At 44.1% G+C, this 21,155-nt stretch overlaps 1 protein-coding gene across 11 annotated transcripts in view; it reads right to left on the reverse strand.

Moving 5' to 3' along the window:
* foxp2 (forkhead box P2) overlaps positions 1-21,155 on the reverse strand; it is a 102,564-nt gene that overhangs the window by 27,082 nt on the left and 54,327 nt on the right. For all 11 annotated transcript variants that reach the window (XM_005915611.3, XM_014329449.2, XM_005915610.3 and 8 more), the window contains 5 exons: positions 14,253-14,342; positions 5,351-5,488; positions 4,014-4,103; positions 1,909-2,089; positions 361-646 (listed from right to left, as the gene is read on the reverse strand). In XM_005915611.3, coding sequence (XP_005915673.1) covers positions 361-646; positions 1,909-2,089; positions 4,014-4,103; positions 5,351-5,488; positions 14,253-14,342 — 785 coding nt within the window. The remainder of the gene's footprint in view (positions 1-360; positions 647-1,908; positions 2,090-4,013; positions 4,104-5,350; positions 5,489-14,252; positions 14,343-21,155) is intronic.

Below are 21,155 nucleotides of genomic sequence, written 5' to 3' on the forward strand. Positions count from 1 at the left end.
CTTCTCTGCCAGAGACGCTTGTTGTAAGTGCGCCTGGCTGCATGGCGTCGTCTCCCCGCTTTTGATATGTGTGTGCAAGCTAAGTGTGTTCAACTGAACGCATGGTCCCCCGGGAGAACAAGGCTCTTATTTTTTTTCCTTAAGACACTAATAAACTTTTGAATAAATAAACAAAACGCCCAGCTTTCCCTGAAGTAACGATGGCTTGTTGTTGAGTGCCTTGTTTTGATGTGTTCAATCGTGGCACGGCAACAAACAAGCTCGTGTGAAGAGTACGAGTGCTGTAAACTTTTCATCTTCCCTTGCTTCTTCCTCTGTGATGCATCAAAAAGGTGGCGGATGGCATTTTAGTTGGTTTACCTCTCTCGCTCCCGTTCTCTTTCCCTTTCCCTCTCTCTCCTGTGGTTGAGGGCGGGAGACTGTCCGTTGGCGATGGAATGGTGAGAGATGGGCGGCGATGCTTTGGCGGGATTGGAGGAGGAGGTAGTTGAAGAAGAGTTGTTAGTGGACAGGTCTAAACCGCCGCCGCCACCAACGCCGGTGCCAGTGCCGCTGCTGTGTTTGATGCCGTTGTCCTCCATTCCGTGACCGCCGCCTCCGGTAACGTCCTTCCACAACTGCTGGAGCTCTGCGGGGCTCAATCCAGCTAGAGACATCAAGAAGGAGATAGAGAGAGAAATAGATAAGGGAACAGAGAAAGTATACTGAATGAATAAAGTTGCTCAACTTAATACTTAATACAAAAAAAAGGAAAAGAGTCCAAGCTGTTTTATTAGCTCTCACTTGCACATTGTGGTTTTCAGTTTAGGATGCATTGCACTCTGTGTTTACAGGACAAAAGCTTAGCTCTGTATGGATTATTCAACAGCCAGAGAAATTCCATACAGCTGCATGACTGAAGGCCCTGCTCTCAGCAAGGGCAAACTCGAATATGAAATCACAGTTTCCTGTTTATTGAAGCCACGTACAGTCTTCTCTGCACAGTCAAATACTGGTTTTAAGCTGGTTATGAATCACTTGTGTAGCTCTGACGCACAACGACTCGTGTGTGTCCAACGAGTAAAACTACATAAAAAAAAGACTGATTATACTGAATATGAGCAAGTTCCACCTAAAAACAACAAGCTTTGTCAACTGCTGCTTTTCAGCTTGGCACAGAATTAAGCAGTTTCCTTTTATTTCCTCCTAACATCTTCCTGCCTGTTGTCTTCGTCTGCGCCATTTTGGTGGTAAACAACAAACATAGGTGTTTACTTGGCTCGGGAGGGGAAAAAACAAAAATGGAGCCTGCTCTCTTCTCCTCTCTCTCTCTCTCTCGCTTGTCTTTTTATTCTTCTCTTTTGCCTCTCCTTTGTTCTCAGTAAAGGCAGTAAACAAAAACAACAACAACAACCTCTGAAAGAAGGAGGGGGAGTTGGGGAGTGAGGGAATAGAAACAGAGATGGAAAAACAACAAACAGAGGCAGAGCACAGCTGAGAGAGGAACAGAGGAAGACAGAGAAAGCCATAATCAGATGAGAAAAGAGTGGAAGAGAAAGGAAGAACAGAAGACTAAAAACAATCATGAGGGGAGTTAAGGACAAAGTGAATGGTAGAAGAGCATACCAATGAAGGGATGGCAGACAGACAGACATACTTAAAGATAACGTATGAGAGACACAGCAGCATACCAATTAGAAAAAGACAGACAGGACAGAAAGGCAGATGAGTAGTAGGACAGATGGGCTTGGAGACACTAGACAGCCGGAAGGAACAATAAAACAGAGCCAGACTGTGAAAAGCACCAGTAGACAAAAATACAGGAAGTATGTGACTACTGCTGCAAGTCACGTGCTTAATATCAACGCAACTACCTCCCTGCTCCCTCTTCTTCCCACCACTCCTCCTCCGCTCTCCTCCTCCTCTTACCTGGTGGGGGTAGGGTTTGTCCGGGCAGGGCGGCTTGGCCTGGAGCGGGACCAGGCAGCGTGAGCAGGCCCTGCCGCTGCATGTTGAGCAGGTGCTGCTGCTGTTGGAGCTGCTGCATCTGCAGGAGCTGCTGCTGGAAGACGAGCTGCTGGGCGGCCAGCTGCTGCTGCTGCTGCTGTTGCTATAGAGAGAGAGAGAGAGAGAGGAGGAGGAAGAGGAGAGGAGCAAGAGAGGAGTGAAGAGGAGAGGAGAGGAGAGGAGGGAAAATTACAGACGAATTAACAACTGAGTGAGCGGGAGAGGACAGAGGAGACGGAGCGCTGTTTGTGCGTGAAGAGTGTGCACTCAGTCGCCTCTGCTGTGACCTTAGCTACACCTCTCTGCTTCTTCTTCTGCTTCTCTACACGCTCTCTCCCTCTCTGTCTGTGCTCACTTAGTCTTTCCTCCTGTTTTTTTTGGGCTGTACCACCTTCTTCTCCTGTCTTTGTGTATGTTCATGTCTTTGAGCACATACACACACACAAACAAAGCTATGCTGATATACCAGCTCTCAAGCCTGTCAGTGTATGTGGCTTGTGATTGTGTATGATACTAAGCCTCTGGTATAATCCCCCCCACCACCACCCCTGATAGTTAATTGTCTCGCCTTCACTGATGGTCTGTTACAGCTTATGTGACCAGAGGGAACTAGCAGAGAGAGATTTAAAGCTGCATGTGAATGCATAGACACAAACACGCACAAACACAAACACACATCCACTGCACTACACCCCCCCCTTCCACTCCCTCTCAGCCCTCCTTGTTGGCTCACAGAGTTGTTTATCGCTGGGCCAGACAGGCAATTGCGTAAGCTTTGTGCAAAAAAAGAAGAAAAAAACAAAGACAAAAACAAAAACAACAACAAAATGAAAAACATCAAACTCAGCCATCGCTGCAAAACAACTGAGGAAGGGAGTGAATTTAGAGAGAGACAAAAGCAGTTGGCTCTGAGCTCTGAAACACAGCCGTACTGCAAACACCTATTAGGAAGCAAAAATCTCAGGTAATGATTGGCTGCAAGTGCACATTCACTGAGGCTTAATGGGGTATACTTTTCTGTATTTCCAGTTAGCTGTGCATATGTAATGCTTTAACCACAGAGGCCAGTTTCTGTTGTCACGTTTCTGTATGCTAGTGATGGTGTACCTAGAAAAGTATGGAGACTGAGGGACTGAGAAAGGGAGAGGGGTTGGGTGGGTTTGGGGGATAAAACCTGTGATGCGCTCACTGGAAAACAGGCTGCATAATGGAGTGGTGGCGGGAGGCAGTTTGCCCCCCCCCCCCAAACACCTCTCCTCTGCCTCAAGAGAAATAAGGGAGCAATTTCTATTCCATATTTGATGGCGAGCCTCCTGAAAAACTCTATTCACAAATCCAAACAGAAACAAAGCCGCCGGGAGGTCAGTTGTGACTTCCTGTAAGGGCAGCATAATGGGCTGCTTGAGGAGAGAGAGAGAGGGAGATGAAAAAGAAAGACAGAACGCGTGTGTTTATGTGATACCCATTTTTGAATCAATTTAGCCGTTCCCACAGAATTGCCTGGCCGTGGCTCTAGACCTGGACCGACGCTGTTACGCAAATGTGGCTGAGGCTGTCATGCTCCTCTACTGCTCCATGATATCCAAAGAGAACAAGACAGAGGCATGTCTGTCGACCGGCTGCCTGTCATTGTGATTTATGAGCGATGCACATTGCAACTTCAGAGGTGCTGCATGTGTTTGTGTGCCCGCAGAAACACTTCATTAACGAGGTGGCTGCAGCACCCTTTGACTTGTGTGAGCATGTGTGAATACAGACAAGACATGAAACTGTCTTTAACTGGATCTCCATACTGTATAATGCTAGCAGGAATCAGAGGAGGATAGCCAGCACTGCATGTGTATGCTGTGGGGGTATTGTAGTATTATACCTCCAGGTTAGCCCGCTTAATTACTTTATTTCTAGAACAACAAAGCTGTCTGTTTTATGGTGCTTATTACTATCTATAGAGAATCTACATGCACACATTCACCATCATTTCCCCATGAGGCTAAATTACTATGTTATGTCCCCGGGTGTGCACCTACCTCTTTAACCTGCTTGCCAGGGTGTTGCTGCTGCAGAAGTTGCAGATGAAGCTGTTCCTGTTGTTTCTTATAAAACTCCTGCAGGTGTTGCTGTACATAAACACACAAGCAAATACAAGCAAAAGTAGAAATTCAAAATGAGTTTATGTATTTATCAAAGCAAAGTTAAAAAAAAAAACCCTGAAATTTTCTGTTACACAAACTTGATGAGGCTGATCTATTATATCTTTTCAGTGTCAGACTCAGATCTTTGCAGTCTTTCACAATTTATTTCCTATGGAATGTTAATAGTCCCACAGTGCTGCAGGGATAACAATCCATCATATTAACTATGTATTTAGCTGCCAGAAGGTACTGGCTTCCTTTGGAGTGGTTGAAATAAACAAAATAAACTCTCTTAGGATCAAGCTCTGTACTTTAAACTGATTCTATTAACACACATAGTCAAACCGCTATTTAAACTTTCATATCATTTTTTTTCCATGTGGCTGTTTGGCCTAAAAAGAGAAGCCAAAGCAGGCCAGGCCACTGGAATGCTTGATCCAGTTCTATGCAAACTGCTACTGAAATATACACGCTTTAACAGACTATATGCAAGAATCAATTGAGAAATGTTTTTAAATACGTAAATCAACAACAGAAGGTAGCAGATGTTGATTTTGTGACTGATGTGTATGGCAGATGACCAAGCTTTCTATCAAATCTTATGTGAAACTAAAAATGTTGAGTCACATTTTAAGACAAATCCCTGTACTTGCACAGTAGAGCGTGAAAGCATGTGACCACATCGAGCTGGGGAACTCTTAATGAAGAAGAAGACTCAGAATGACTGACATTCTTAATTAAACTATTGTCTTTTTCTTAATCAAATCTATGAATGACAAATGCATTTCAACTCTGCCGAGTGCGCTTTCTCAAGTTGATTCCAAATATTACATCACCATCACTTATCGTTCAGCTTCTGCTGCACAGCCCAACTATGCCCTACTCTCACAGTCCCTGATGGATGCTTGTCAGGGAATTGAACCAGCGACACACTAGAGACGGTTAATTAGAGGTGACATGCAGGAGTACGTCAATTTCCGATTCCCCTTGGTAAGCGTGTCAAGGACATGGGGCTGTGGTGAGTTGGCGTAACTGGTGGCTGGGCACACTTATGTGGAGGGGTTGTGTGTGCATTTTTGTGTATGCCTGTACAAACACTAGACTACATTTTTATGTGGATTTAAATGTGTAACTGTATGGATGTGGGCAAACCAGCCTAGGTGATGATGGGGTATGTCACAGCGTGAGTGTCACAATGTTCATACGGTGCATGTAGGTTGGAGTGTGTGTACCTGCTGCAGCATTACAGCCTGCTGCTGCTGGAGCAGAGCCTGGAGCTGCTGGGGGGAAAGCACCTGCTGCTGGAGGATCTGCTGCATCTGCTGCGGCGTCATCACCTGGGGACTCATCATGGCCACTGACACTGGAACCTATACATGGACGATGATGGGGAAAAACAAAGAAAACGAAGCTGAATAAGTTTTCAGGCATAGTGGCATGGATCTGCTGGAAGTGTGGTAATTGGTGGTTGGAGAGGTAGGGAGAGCAGGCCTCTCATGGCCGTGATGCTTTGCAGCCTAGAGGAGATGCTGAAGGACAGATGGGTGCCGTGCCTTTGTGTTGCTCATCTTATTTTCCTTCCTTTACCCCGCTGGGAAAAGTAAAGGATTTAAATAGACATAGACCTTAATTAGCAGGACCCTTGAACTCCCCCACTTTATCAGCACCGCTATTATGAAACAGCGTGAAAAAATGCACAACTCTAAAGTTGATTGAAACTACGCTGATGAAGTGGACGCATGGCAGGAACAATCAGCATTATGTCATGGGAGTTTGGGGTGTACCTGAAGTATTCTTTTTTAATCTGTTGGAACAGTGTGAAAGCAACTCTTAAGTTCTCATAAAGGCTGCTGGTGTAGTAGGCTACGTAATTTTGAAAAATGCATGCTCTTTTTAGGTAATACTCGCTGCAGTAGAAGAACATCTCCAAAACAAAACCAAGATGCGTACGCTGCTTATGCCACATTCTTCTGAGGAGACAGTGCGAGCCACTTCTGAGGCAGCAGAACAGTAGAGCGATGATACGTTTCTCTTCAGGCTTTGATTGCATGCACACGTTCTAACAGGGGAGCGTAGGCTTGCAGTGATATTGCGGAATTTCTGCTCCTTGTAGCTGCTTAAATATTGAATGACTTTTGTGTGTGTGTTTGTTTACTCCTCAGTTATGGAAAAAAGAAGCCAACATGAGTGAATGATTTAGTGTTCAGTTCGGTTCAGTAACACAACAGCTCAATGCTTTTTTACTGAATAAGAAGACTAAAGTGGCACATTTCCAACATTTGCAGATACAAATTAGTTTGGTGTTTCTTGAACAAGAATTGTGGCATCCTAGAGCTGAATGGTAAACAGGCAGGCATTTTAGACCTTAACATAATTAAAATATCAACATGTAGTAACACTTTTACTGAACTGCGACACTGCTTAGCATAGAGGTGCCATGACAGTAGCTAGCCTATATGGAGTGTCAAGGGGCCAATAAGACGTCCCTGTCCTCATCGCCAGCTAATCAAGCTGGCTTGATTACTTTCCATGTGCGTCTCTCCTCCCTCCCTCTTCCTCTCTCTCTCGTTCTCTCTCTGTCAGGCCTTGACACGTCCTTGTTTAGTTCTCCTCTCCTCAACGCCTACCCCCCACCCCAGGTTTTCCCCCCTCTTTGATTAGCCGAGACATTTGCATGGTCACTACACATTTTTCATTTTAGAAGTCATTATGCATTAGTGGCTCCTGATCGCCCGCCTTGACTAATCCTGATGAACTGAAAATCACAGCTGAAGGTCAACTTCCAGCCGGCCCCGCTGCACATTCATATTCATATTCAAACAAATCCTGCCTCCATTGTTCATTAGGGTCTTAGAGAGAAGGGACTCCATCTAAGGTGGAAGAGATGGAGGAGGAGGAGGAGGAGGATGTTGTTGTGGTACATCTCTTTTCTTCTCTGGACTCCTCGATGCAAGAGTACAAGAGAAAATGCACAAGGTGCGGAACAAAAGCCGTCAAAAAGTTGCAAATTAAACAGTCCACATGTAATTATGCAAATGCTGTGCTTACACCTTCAATGCTATTAACCCTTATAGGTATATTTGCAAGGTAAGTAATTACCCCCGCAGTCACTCCTGTTTTTGTGTTAGATACCATTACAATGGGATGCGTGCAGCCGAGAAACAACACGAGAGATGCACTCATTAAGACTATTAATTGGGTGCTGGCTCAGAGATGTTTAAGTTTACAAAAAAAGCACAAAGTATGCAGATGCATATATTTTCTGCATGTTATTTCTAACCGTTTTTAGCTTAGAACTGATAAACTATAACCATTCAAAGTCAGGGATTTTAGCAGCAATGAATACAACTAAACAAAACAGAAAAAATCAATAAAAACAGAAAGCAACCAAGTTATGAGATCAGGAAGCTCTCTTTATGCTTTTATTAACTTTTTAGAGACATAATCGGTGATAATCATCTTCATTTCACAGCTCCAAGCAAAAAAAAATAAAAAAAAATAAAGGAAGGGGAACCAAAAAGAGAGAAAAGGCAGAAGGAAGAAAGAAAGGGGAGAAAAGGCACTGGCCCACGTCTATTGTGAAGTGCAGCACAATGCTAATTCCAGCATTTAACTGCATGCTTTTCTGCTTGACGTATCAGAGGCTCCAAGATGAAAGCAGATAAGTAATTGCTCTCCTGGTTCTTATTCTTCACTGACAACCCATAAATTTAATTTTACACACACGTTCATTTACATTTTCGAGTATATGACATGATAATTGCAGGAATATAACACCTCCATTCTGCAGGATACTGCAGGAGGGCTTGATTGACATGAGCGGTGAATTGAAAGGAACAGGAGGCTGAATTGCCTCTCCTTGAAATGATTTTGCCACGAAGGGATAAAATTAATGAGCATTTAGAAGACGCTGGCAGTGGCGTAAACATCCGTGCACCGTGAATAGACTCTCTTTCGTAGAAGCAGAGCCGTGATATCCAATTGGTCTGCGCCTCTGTTTCTCTGTAATCCAAAAGGATACATTTCCAGTACTGCAGCACCAAAAAAAAAAAAGGAAAAGAGAAAAATTATTAATGGTATTTATTAAATTGTCTGAAATTAGCTGCAGCTGATGTCGCCACTGGGGACCTTAAAAAACAGAAAAGGTTAGCCTCCTGGTTTTAATAGTGCAAATTTGGATGGAGAGCAGCAAGCTAATGAGTTTTAAAAATGGCATTTGAATGTAACACCAGCTTTATAGACATTTGTAAGAAAAAAAAGTAGTTAAAAACTGCATATTTTGAAACATTTGAGCTGCTATTTATTTCCGCCCCTCGTTTTAATAAGCATGTGGAACTACACTGACATGAAGGTGGAGAGGGTAGAGAGTAAAACAAAAGCCATTTAAATTGGCTGATGATGAGAAAACGTTGCTGGGGCCCTCACCAGAACAAGCAGATCATTACAGCACACTTGTCACACCTGCACCCTATATCCAGCCTCTCCAACACCCTGTGAAAGGTCAAGCTCATCCACAGAGAGCTCAGGTATCTCTTCCTGAGATGGCTCTCACTGTTGTCTATCCTGACCAATGGACACTTCCAGACATTACACCCACTGTGCGGCACTTTATCTGTGAGATACGTTTTTTTACGAACAAACTCAAATGAGCTAAAGCAGAGATAAAATGTATCAGAGTTCTAGCTCGAACAATTAGTCTAGCAGAAGGGAATTCCTATTATTTGATTTTATTCCATCATACTTAGCACTAATAAGCAAGCAGGGGGGTAGGGGGTGGGGGGCAGTGAATAAATGGCAGTCAGAAACACTGAGGGGGTTGGAACATGTGGCTGTTATCAACGACATAAGTTGCTGTAGTACTGAACGGGGAACTGTGTGGAGCTTCAGACACGGCTGAGATAAAGGCAATGAGAAATGGAAGGGTCCTAGTCGGTAATTATTGTGGATCCTTGGCAGGAGAGTCACTGCTAATTAAGCCACAAGATTCATTTTACACATGAAAAAGAAAAAAAAAAGATTAAGAAATCTAGAGAGAAAAGAGACAAACCTCTCTACATGTAGCCTCCCTACATTTCCTTATTTCATCTCAATCTCCTAAGCATCCCAGGGGGGGCACGGGCCACAACGCCGAACAGACCTCCACCGTAGTTTGTGGACTTCTGACCTCTCAACTGCATTTCAGTTGACACTGCTCATTTACTAGCCAATTACTGCCAAATGTGGCTGGGTGATTATTGATAGCTGGGACTCTCCACCAGAGGACCACCAAGGCGACAGGGCGAGCTGGTGTGGCTTGCACCTGACTGAGAAGTTTGCAAGAGGCCTGATTGTGTTTCCTATGCAAAATAACACACGCATACATAAGAGTGATTACGCTCAAATGCATGACGTGTGTTCAGCTTAGGGAGATCAATACTGTAGATTGTCAGGACTGAAGCTAAGTAGATTACTGAATGTTTTCCTAAATCAATTTCCATAGCAGTTTGGCAGCAGTGCATGGGAAGTGCAATTTATCATAACATAAAGACCCATCATGTAAAAGCCTCTAATAAAAAAGCCCAAGGAGATTGGAACGGGCTTAGCACAATTTCCATATTGATTTATCTCTACACGAAAGAAAGTCACTGATTAAGCGTCTTGAATGTAGTGTAGCTGTGCGACATTGTGCACATTGTTTGTGTCACTATCAGTACAAATTGTCACACCTTTATCATTAAACTGGCACAATTCACTCTCGACTGATGCCTCCCTGCAGGTGCACACAGTTCAAGAGTAAATGGGAGCGACAGAAAGAGCGAGCGGGAGGGAATTATAAAAGAAAGTGCAGAGAGAGGAGAGAACTGTAATAGAAAGAAAGTGAGAGAGCACAAGTGAGAGCAGGTGGATGTGGGGTGCGTGTGTGTGTGTGTCGGGGGTGGGGGGGTTACTTTCCTCTGATGTTGCAGGTAATATGGCCTCCACTGGATCAGCCTCTTCATCAGTGACACACAGTAAATTACAAGTGCTTCAAGCAGCTCAGTGAATTATAGTTCATCACTTGGAAAGGCTTTCCCCCTCACCACCAGGGCCCGGGCGTATCAGATCTGCCGGTTAGGATCCAATTAACACCCTGGCCAGAATCATCTGATTGCATGTGTAAGGGCTGGTATAACTCGTTTATTGCACCCATGTATCTTCTGTCACAAGGTAAATTTGTTGCTGCTACATCAAAGGTCTGAGCTACTTTTTTTTTTTTTTATCCCTCCCTCTCACTTTCTCTTGATCCCCCAAACTCAGCTACCTCGCCTTGGGGTAGCATTTCAACTTCTTTTGCATCACAATGATGAACCTGCTCTGTCCTCGCAATTTAGCAATCTTGTCCTGTAGGTGTTGTAAATGCAGGGGGAGGAAAAAAAAGAAGTAGGGAAGGAGGGAGATGAGGGTGGGGGGGGGAATCTTGTTTTCTGGTTACAAAAGCAGTAACCAAGGGTGTTTGACTTAAAATGTGCTGACGTTTTTTCCCCCTCTTTCTCTCTCAGAGTCAACAGAAGTTTTTCTCATGAATAACATAATACCCCCCCACCCCCCCAACACTCTTTTTTCCCTTCTTCTCTGTGATAATTTTTCTCTATTTTCAGATCCAACCAGAGGGGATGCAGAGGAAAGATATATTCATAAATGTAAATGTGAAGTAGCATCCTTTAGCCACGCAGACTGGAGTTGGCTAACTTATGCTTAAGCCTGGCGTCACAGCCCTTTTCCCTGCATTTGTGTGTGTGTGTGTGTGTGCGTGTGTTCCGGATGAAAGCCAATAAGCAGATGAGTGCTACTATTGAGATGATATTGGTTCAGTGGTGAAATGTGTGGACCTGACCTTTAAAAAGTGTGACACTTCCTAGGATGGCCCAGTGCCCGCAGCCGGTGTGACTGGCCTGGGCAGGAAGCTGCAAATTTACAGAAAACACGGCTAAACCAACATCTCTGCCGATCCATAAACCAACCATAAAACCTTAAATATTTTCATTCATAGCTGAGCTTTGCACAGATGGAGCTGAGGTTATTAGTCTTGTAGAAAAAGTAGTCACAGCTCGATGGCATGAAAGGTGACACAGCAGCAGTTGCAACACTTGCTCAGGGCGAGCTCTCAGATTTTGCATGATTTAGAACTGGACGTTAAGTAGCAGGAGGCGGGTGGATGCCATCCAACACAGTCACAGTGCAATTTTACATGTGGCTCCTGAAGCAATCATGATAGGAGTGAGGAGTTTATTTGAGATGTCTGGTGGATGGTGAGCCAAAACCTGCACCCAGCAGGTGTTACACTAACAGAGCTCTGCTCTGTTTCTTATCGATAACGATCAATAGGGCCGCTAACAAACACGTTCTGAACAAAGTCATTTCGGGCAATGTAAAACTTTAAGCAACTGTCGCTGTGCTTGTGTTTGTGCTGGCTGTGCGTAGATGCATGGTGCGAGCGAAACAACTGTCAGATTCATAGGCCTCTGTAATCCTCTCCGCCTCTCCTTGTCCGCGTTTCTTTATTTGTATTCCAAATGTCAGTGTATAAATGCCTTTCAGAGAGGCGGGGCTGGTATTGGCATAGAGAAGAGGAGAGCGAGGGGAGACAGGAGCAGAGACGAGAGGGTGTTGTGTGCCTTAGGAGAGCCGTGTAAGCAGAGGCAGGGGATTTATAGGAAGAAATAGGTGTTTATTGAGTGCTCCCGTGGGCTTACTGTGTAATAATAGACCTGTCACATTACGCAAATGTGGAAAAGCAGCTTGTGTGAGTGTGTTTTTGTGTGTGTGTGTTTTTCGGGCTGTTTTATTATTATTATTATTTATTTTTTCACCCGTACATGTGAATTTGTGTGCATGTGAACGCTAGAGCTGCTTGCCTCCGCATCATCAACTTCTGAGAAGCAGCGACAAGCAAGCGGATAGAATTAGTCAGGCGAGAGCCTTTAGCCGCTAATACGAGTAATTAAAACTGCAAGCCGAGGCACTTAGATGCTTGTGTACTAAATAATTTACATGCCGTGATCTATGGATCATTTCTCGCTCTTAAATACCAAAGATGGAGAACAAGAAGCAGAGGATTTATCAGTATCTCTGCCATAAGCAGGATGTCATGGTAATATTAATCCTTTTCCCACTTTCTGCTGTGCTAATCATACAAGGGGATCAATCCGCGTGATTCCTCTAGTGGAAAACATGTAGCTTGATTGCCAGTGACTCTTATCTAGCAGTGAAGCTAATAAAATATTGCGCTGCAGCACCCATTGCGGCCTCATAATCCAGGTAAATAATGCAGCTTTATTGAGTAAACTCCCTCAAGACAAGAACACAAAAAAATGTGGCATGAGACGAGAGACAATAAAAAAAGCAAAACAAAAAAAAAAGCATTTTAATCAAGTAAGAGTTTCTACCGCTTTATACTGATATTTGCACAAAGGAGTAATACAGTTAAAATGTCATTTGAAATGAGTGGATTCAAGCAAAAGCACATCCACCGCTGGAAAAAAGAAAAAAAAAGAGAAAACAATCTGGGGCCAGAATGCACTGAGCCCTGTTTGTGCATCACTGGGTGAGCTGGCAGCAGCGCCTCTCCTGTGACAGTCTGCTGAATGGAAACTTTTTGGAACAAAGAGGTGAGGATGTTAATAAAAGCTGGATCAACAAATGGATTAGCTGGGAGCCGAGGACAGGCCGATCGGCAGGGCCCTCTGATTCATATTGATTCATATCGTCAACGAGTCAAGAATGGAGTAAGCAAATGTAAATATTCAATATTTACCATCTGCTGGTGTTATTAGAGGCAGGGGCTTGGACGTGGGCTGACGGTTACGATGCACCCACACAGCTCTCGTTCAATATTGTTCTTCATGCTATGTACTGTACTTGGTGACTGTGCAGGCATTTGCAGATCAGATTCCCATTTGTTTCAATTTACTCAGTTTGGCATACATTTACTCAAACAGAGAAATCCAACAATAAGCTTATTCTTGATGAACCCTCTTCGCCACAGCTAAATATAGAAATATATAGTAGAATAAATAAACATGCCACTGCAAGAAAATATACTGATAATATTAATGCTTTTGATGAGCCCCAGTCAAATTATTTCAAGGAAGGGAAGACTTAGTCCTTGCCAACCTTATCTCTCAGCCAGTACGTAATTAGGCACACAGGGGTGTGACTCCAATTGAAGGTGTCGCCATTGTTAGACTCTGTGAAAATATCAACGGGTGAGGTTAACGCCAATTTCCCTGTTATTAATGAAATGCACAGAGCTCCTAATGAGGTAAACCATTGCTCCTTGATAGTACTTATTAGCCGAGTGGAGGGCATAAACTCCCACACTTCAATTTCAAACGGCTAAAAATAAATTAAATTTAAAAAAAAAAAAAATCCTCTAATAAAAACACAGAGCAGATGTCAAGGGGCCTTACATAATTTCAAGCAGGAACTGTCTAGTTGACTGAATGAAACAAGTTGCTGGTGTGAGAAAAGTGTTAAGAGTAGGAAGACGGAGGACTGAAAGGACTGTTAATGTATATATGTGTGAGTGTGGCGTCAGCGCGAAACTGCGCACGCGTGTGTGTGTTTGTGTGTGTGCGCATCTGTGTACAAGAGTGACCTTTTTCAAAATCACTGGCATCAGATATAGACAGCTCTACAAATCAATAAGGTAAATTAGCGTTGAAAAGTGGAAATGAGAGGAAGTTAAAATTAGCTGTCTGTGTAACCCACTATCCAGGCTGACGTGGCTTTCAAATAATAACTAGCCTCTGAATTTTCTTGTGTCAACAGCATTATGGATCCAGTGTAGAAAAGCCAATTTGTCATTGTACCACATAACCTTGGGATATACTTGTGGTGTATTTGTACAGTTTCATGCATCACATACTCGAAAACAGGCAAATGGCCTACAAATGAAACAATGCTCCTTGAGATCTGCCTCTGTTGTGTTTCTCTCGCGTCTGTGTGACGCTTCAGCTTCCCGGGGACCCGCTTGTCCAGACTTTAAGATTCCAATGACGGGCCCAAGGATTGCGTTGGCAAATCAAACACACTTTGTGCAACAGAGGAAATCTTCTTTTCGGGGGAGCATGTATTATGGATGGACTTAAGAGATTAGACAGGGAGCTGCTTTACCTGCAGTGGACGCTGCTTGTCCTGACTCTTTGGAGATTTCAGGCCACTGCCTGGCTGCTGCAAGAGTAATTGCCTCGCTGCTTGTAGAGCCTGGGAAGAAAAAAACACAAGACAAAAGACGGTGTTAAAAAAGAGAAAGAAATAGAGAGAGAGAGAGAGAGAGAGAAAGAAAGAAAGGTGCAGAGGAAAATAAACTATTAGATTTCCTAAAGCTGACAGTAGAGATAATTCAAATTTTCGCGGATGAAAACAGTCATCTCTGAGCGAAAGGCCTGTCAAATATCACCTCTTCCATTGTGACGTGGTTAACACTATGATATGTTTTAGTAACAATTCACAGAGCTGTGAGCAAGGATAAATACAGTTTGTCTAAAGCAACCCTGAAGAAGAGGGTGGGGAAGAGGGTGAGGCGGTGGGCAGGAGAAAAAAAAAGGCAGAGTAGAATTGACCTGTCTAGTGTGTGCTCAACTGAAATACCCACTTCTCTCTGCAAATTACTACCACATTTGCATATTCATAATATCAATTTGAAGTAGAGGCAGCACCATGTGAAGTGTCCCTGGGAGCTGTAATTAAAGTTGACAAAATCAACATCAGATTACATTTAGAGTGAATTAACTAGCAGCCCAGGTTTTACACTATGCATTAAGGGTGCTTATGCGCAGCGGATGGGTGATAGATAGAAAGATGAATAGATCGGTAGAGGACGAGAAGCCTTTCCCTGCCTGATGAAATTAGTTCGCAGCTGTTTACACATGACATGAAAAATTAGAAAAATCCTATTTGTAAATTGCGAAATTTGTCATCAACACCCTTTGATGTGTTTGCCATACATCGATATGATAGGAATCAGAGAGACTGCTGGGATATGGCGTAATTTATTTCTCTAGGGTTTGATGGGATTACAGACACCCACCCCCCGCCCCCGCCTGCTTGTGTGCGCTGAATGCGTGCGACGAGCAAGCACCAGCTTCACAGGTAACGGCGGCAGCTGGGCTAGCAGCTTCACTCAAATTCTTCAAGAGCAGATGGATGAAAGAGCCTGGCAGAAAAGAACATTGTGCACAGCTGCTGCTACTACTGCTGCTGCTCCACACAAGCGTGTACCTTGTATTGTTCAGGCCCATGAGCATCAAGTGGGAGTGGAGAGAGGGAGGGGGGGGGGGCACAGGCCCCCACCACAACAACTTCACAGGTGTTTGGCTTTTTTGATGAAAAAAGAAGGGGACGAGGAGGAGGAGAAGCAAGAAATGGGGTGGGGGGGGGGAGTAAAACTCAGACGGAGAGTGACACTTCCTCAGGAATCAGGGATGCTCATTTTATTTTCCAGCGCTTGCCAGTATCCATGACAACAGCTGCCTTGACAGGGCGTGCATATGGTGCAGCTCTGCCAGCTGGTGGGAACAATGTTTGAACTAGTACATTGAGATCCTGAGCAAACAGGAGGAGGAGGCAGGAGAGAGAGAGGAAAAAAAAAGTTGCCCCATCTTAACCCCTTTGGGAATGCAGACAACCCCCTCGATCAATTATGAAAAGACAGAACTGGAGGGAGGGGGGGTGATTGTAAAGGTGGAGGTGGTGCTGGTGGTGGTGTGGGGGTTCTGTCTGGCTGCTCAGGAGGAGCCAGGCTTTCTGGACTGAAGTAAACAAACACATTACACTGGCACTGGGTCCTAACTGCATTGATCTGTCTCCTTGGTAAGATGAGCCTAGTTGCCATTGCTTTGTGTGTGTGTATGTGTGTGTGCATGTGTGCATGTGACATCTGTAAACTGAGCCTTGGCCTTTCTTAGGAACACCCACTAAAATACACATTAACAGCTGCAGCAAGCAGGCACAGACAGCCACATAAAGTTTTGTTGACAAACTGGATGTGAAATCAAACACTGCTTGACTCTCTTTTTCCTGAAAGACAACACAAATTCTCTGAATGCAGCCAATCACATCGCTAATTAAAAACACAGGGCCTAATTAATCTCGCCATGATTGGTGAATCAAAGTAATTATCAGGCTTATTGAGTCCTGCACACAGTAGTTAGAGGGAAGGCTGCTTGATGAGTGCAGCTCAAGGTATCTGTCAGGGGGAAATGTTTATCTGTGTGCCAATCAATAATGACTCGCTGTGTTATACCCAAAGTCAAGAGAGCCACTCAATATATTTCACACGGTCACGAGTACAAAGACAGAGATGTTTTTAACTGCGCTTCCAATATCCACGCCGAGTAAATACCGAGGGAGGTGCAGGCGTGAGAGGTGACGCATGGGGGTGAAGCGGAGAGATCAACTACACCAGGCTTATTAGAAAAGAAGTCTGCTCAGACTGCATAAAGAGTCCCTCTCCAAACATAACACAGACCTTATCAACACCGGCCAAACTTTTCCAGAGTGGTTTGTCATGTCTCAAACTGTCTGTCACCTCTTCCGTGGAAGTGGGGTTAGCTATTTTTCAGAGAGCCTGTGATGGTGTGGAAGGCAAGGGAGGAATAAAAGTCCCGTCCCCTCACTTTCGCTGGCTCTGAGTATTCTGCCATTACAGTAAAAAGCACCAATTTGTGCCACCCACTTCCCACTCCACAGAGATGGTAAAGCTGAAGCCCATCTCAAAGCACGAAAAAGCACCAAATGCCAAGGAAAGTCATCAAAAGTTTGCTGAAGAGCTGCTGGAGCGGACAAAAACACAGACGAGTACAGACGCACCGTCTATTTAACCTGGGTTGCTATGCACAAAAAAATGACATCCCCAGTCTATTAATGCACACATTGTATAAACAGCACAATGTGACACATTCTTCAGAATGAGAGCGCTAGCCAGACAGAGAGAGAGAGGGAGAGAGAGAGAGAGAGAGCCAGGGCCTGCTATATAAATAACAAGGCACTCAGAGGCATATTTGATGTTGATATCCATCACTGAGGTTGGAAAAAAATAAGGAGGAGGGAAAATAACACAGAGCAACCGAGACCACGACACGGGGATCCTTATGAAAATAAGATTCAGCCCAAATGGATCTGGTGTAATTGGTTTCAGATAGTGAGGTCAGGAGAAAGGCGATACAGGCAACTATTATGCGAAATGAACAGAGAAACAAGAATGTTTACACAGGCATTCCTCTTCTACATTAATAGGCATGCAGAGATCACCGGCGAGGAAGAAAAGGAGAGAGTGAGAAGGGGCTGACAGAAGGAAGGCGAGAGAGAGAAAACTGAAAATAAAAAACCTCATCCATTCACCCCTCACCTACAACTACCCCCCCAGTCTCCTAGCTCTATACAGAACTACAGTTCTATACAGAACTGGGTAATAAGCTACAGCCATCATAGCACACCTTTGTAAGGAGCATGCAAAGATCTTAAACAAGCATGAAATACATTAGGAGGCCCTGTAATACTGGGCCAAACCATTACGAATCTCCAGATTGCTTATTGCATGTGGTGGTGGGAGAAGGGTGGGGAGTGGGAACAAAAAAAAAAAAGTCATCCACTAAGAATGCCACTTTTTCAAATCCACCTGGAGACTGCACAATACGCAGCCATGACATTGGAATTGGATATATTTGAAGGGCTGTGACATTGTGTTTGGACAGTGTAGATCACTTCCTGGCTCCAGTCACATAGGGAGTTGTTGTTATTAGGGGGATATAGCCAATATTGGAATGATGACACAGGGATGAAATAAGCTAGCCTCAACAGGTACTTATTTACAGCGCCCAAGCCTTGACAGGATGTTTGCATGTTCCAGACAGTAGCTGTAAATAGTTGTTGATCAGTACGAAACAGGATTGCATCATAATAACACAGCCTTTCTGTGGTGTGCGGAACAGATGTTATGTGCGTATGCATGTGTGTGTATGTGTGTGTGTGTTGTAGGGAGTAAAAGGGCTGCTGTTCAACACTCGACTGTCGGCCAGAACAACTCCAGTCACGCTGACAGCTTTGACAACTCTCACACATACACTCTTGATGCATACGCACACACAGTACTGCACCAGCAGGCTTATCTATCTGCTTTCAGGGAACACATACACAAGAGCGAGGTGGGGGTGGGGTGGGGGTGTTTGTGGGGAGGGTGTGTGTGGGCAGAAAAAGAAAAAGTATGACTCTTTATCAAGCTAGAGGGAGTCACATGCCATGGAAAACAAGGCACAAACAGTTTAAGCTGAACAAACAAACATGGCTGATTGGACTGAGGCAGCTGGCCCGCTGGCAGGGAAGATATGCGCTGACACTCCATACCAAAATATTTACACCCTATCTCCTTATATAAGTGGATTCAGGGCAGATGGATGGATGGATATGGATTTGGAGGGGCTGGCTGGAGAGGATAGACAAATGAGAGGAGGAGGGAAACAGGATAAGATGTCCCATACAATGTTTGAATGCAAAAGTGGGGCCCGGAGTTTGTGAAAACAAGCAAAGTGCGACCAGAGAACAGCACAGGGTTTCCATGCAAGAACGAGCATAGCTTTGAGATTACAGAAACCCTTTTGAAGTTGAAGCTGAATTAAACTGAGCGCGAGTTTATTCAGGCGGGCCACAAAATCAAGCTCAGCTGCAGTCCTGGAAGCTCATCGTAATGCAGGGACTGCTGAAGATCCCATCAGCTAATTCAAGTGCTATCCCCACATCAATTAATGGATCAGCTGATACTGTTTCCAGCATACAGTTGTTCCACATCTGCAAGCCACTTTGCAATCCACTTCCCTTTCATTTCAGCATGTCCGTTGTCACTGACGCCAGCTCTGCTCTGCTACTTACCACCTGTCTTTTCTTGCATGTTCATTTAGTGGCAAAGAGGGCCCAGAACAGACACAAAGAGGTTCTTTTGACCACAGAAGCTATGGCCGATAAATCAAAGCAAAGGCAACAAGGCAACAAAATTCCACAAGCAAGGGTGAGAACACTGTGAAACTTTCTCTACCACATTAATGCATTTGCTATCAATTTTAAGCCTGGTGTGTGTAAGATCACAGTACACAGATGCTGCTGATACCACTCGCCTTAAGTAACTCAGTCACAGGAGTTGAAAGACTCTCTTCATAAAAGGTCAGGATTGATGACAGTGCCTCGGTGCATCAACCATAGCTCCAGATTCTGTTCTATTATCAGCTCCACAAAAAGCCCAAACAGAGCAAAACACACAGCTGGTTTTAGTCAACTCCGCCTGGTTGAGTGGTTGGATAGAAACTAAAAAATGATGACTTCTTTTGACTGCAGATAGCAGCATGCAGAGTTAATGGAGGTGTTTGGATCTGCAAGCTGCATTTTTAAAAAGTTATAGAAACCTATGGGTGAAATCTTAGAAAGAAAGAGTAGAGAAAAGGGGAAGAATGGAGAAAGTATGAATTTGGAAAGTATGTAGGAGTAATGAGCATTTTAATGTATGAGCCAATAAATCAACAGTCTGAAGTGAAAAAGGGACCGGGAGAGAGAAAGGGAGGGAGAGGTCCATGGAGAATCTGCTTGGGCCTCAGGACAGAGGTAAAGCTATCCAGCAGAACAATGGGCTTCTGTGTCCCACTCTGCTACCTCTATCTCAATATTTTCAGCAACTTCAGCTTCCTCTGTCTATATACAGCGGTATTTAGCCGAAAATAGAAATTAGATCGGTTTGTTGTGTTACTTATGTCTAAAACGTATATTGACTGCTTGTACTGTTCATTTCCTTATCGCCTATTTGCTGCACTTTGAATTCAAGTCAAACGCCTTTCTCTCTCGCCTCCCTCCGCCCGCTCATATCACATTGTTCATTTCTTCTTCTCATCTTTTCTTTCTCCACCCTCTCTCACCTCTTGTTTATTGATTCTCTAGATTAAGAATTCTTAGGATAGAGGATTGTAACACACAAGCATCAAATTATTTTTGGGTGTGCTTATTTGCCTTTCCCTTGCATCTATTTGGCCTGTGTCTGTAGACAATTATGCCTACCCAGCCCCAGACTCAGGTGCTAATAATGAAGGACAAATAGAATCGTATGTGTAAACTTCTCCCACTGATGAAAATTTATATTAACTTTCTACCACAGTAAACAGAGCTGCATAGCTACACCGTCCCGGGAGGATTGACGAGATGAATTTGCTCGCTCCTACCCCAGGAAGAAGGCTCGCACTGGAGCGACGAGCGCGAACGGTAGGAGGGGCGCGGGGGTGTCTAAAGCTCCATTGTGTAACCTCACGCTTATTTTTCCACTAACAAAGACAAAACGCGGGTCTGTTTTGCCCATCACAGATAAAGTGTGCGTGTTTATGGCTGAAAGTTGAAGAGTGCATATGCACCGATGTGTCTGCTGAGACACTCTGAGGCCCGTGCCAGCAATAACAAGAGAGCACAGCCTGCTGTCGCTCACTGCAACCACTAACAGTCGCTAACATCCTACCTCCTGCTGGTGTCACTGTAGATATTCTGTGCAAGTACAATGGTGTATCTGTTCTAGCAAAGGACGGCAGTAGTTTTTCTACTTTCAGGCTATAGATCTTTTTTTTTTTTGCTTGAACCACAAAAGTAATCACAATAAGCATAGCTGCTCCTCGACTTTATAATTTCTTACTTTTTCCAAATCATATAGAGATAATAACTGCTTCTATCCATTGTCTCAGTGCACCTCTTCCATGCTTCATCACCATTGAAACACAATTTACCCGCACAATGTACCTGCTTTCCTTGTGCTGTTTCTCAGCCGGTGGCTTGTCTTTAGTGTGACCTGTGCTGTACAACTCCATTTAGATAAGATGACAGCAGGACCATTCAGCAAAGGTCTTTATCTACTGCTGTTCCAAGGGAAGTCCTTTAGAGCCTGACAACAGCAAACCTCCACAATACACTATCACAAAGAGCAAGAAAAATAGAGACAGACACAGAGAGGAGAAACTGGGAACGTATTTGTGTGAGTTGAGCAAGACAGAGGTGTGT

Source organism: Haplochromis burtoni, unplaced genomic scaffold, assembly GCF_018398535.1.
Source record: "Haplochromis burtoni strain Fernald_Lab_line unplaced genomic scaffold, NCSU_Asbu1 Contig_14, whole genome shotgun sequence".
Classification (NCBI taxonomy): domain Eukaryota; kingdom Metazoa; phylum Chordata; class Actinopteri; order Cichliformes; family Cichlidae; genus Haplochromis; species Haplochromis burtoni.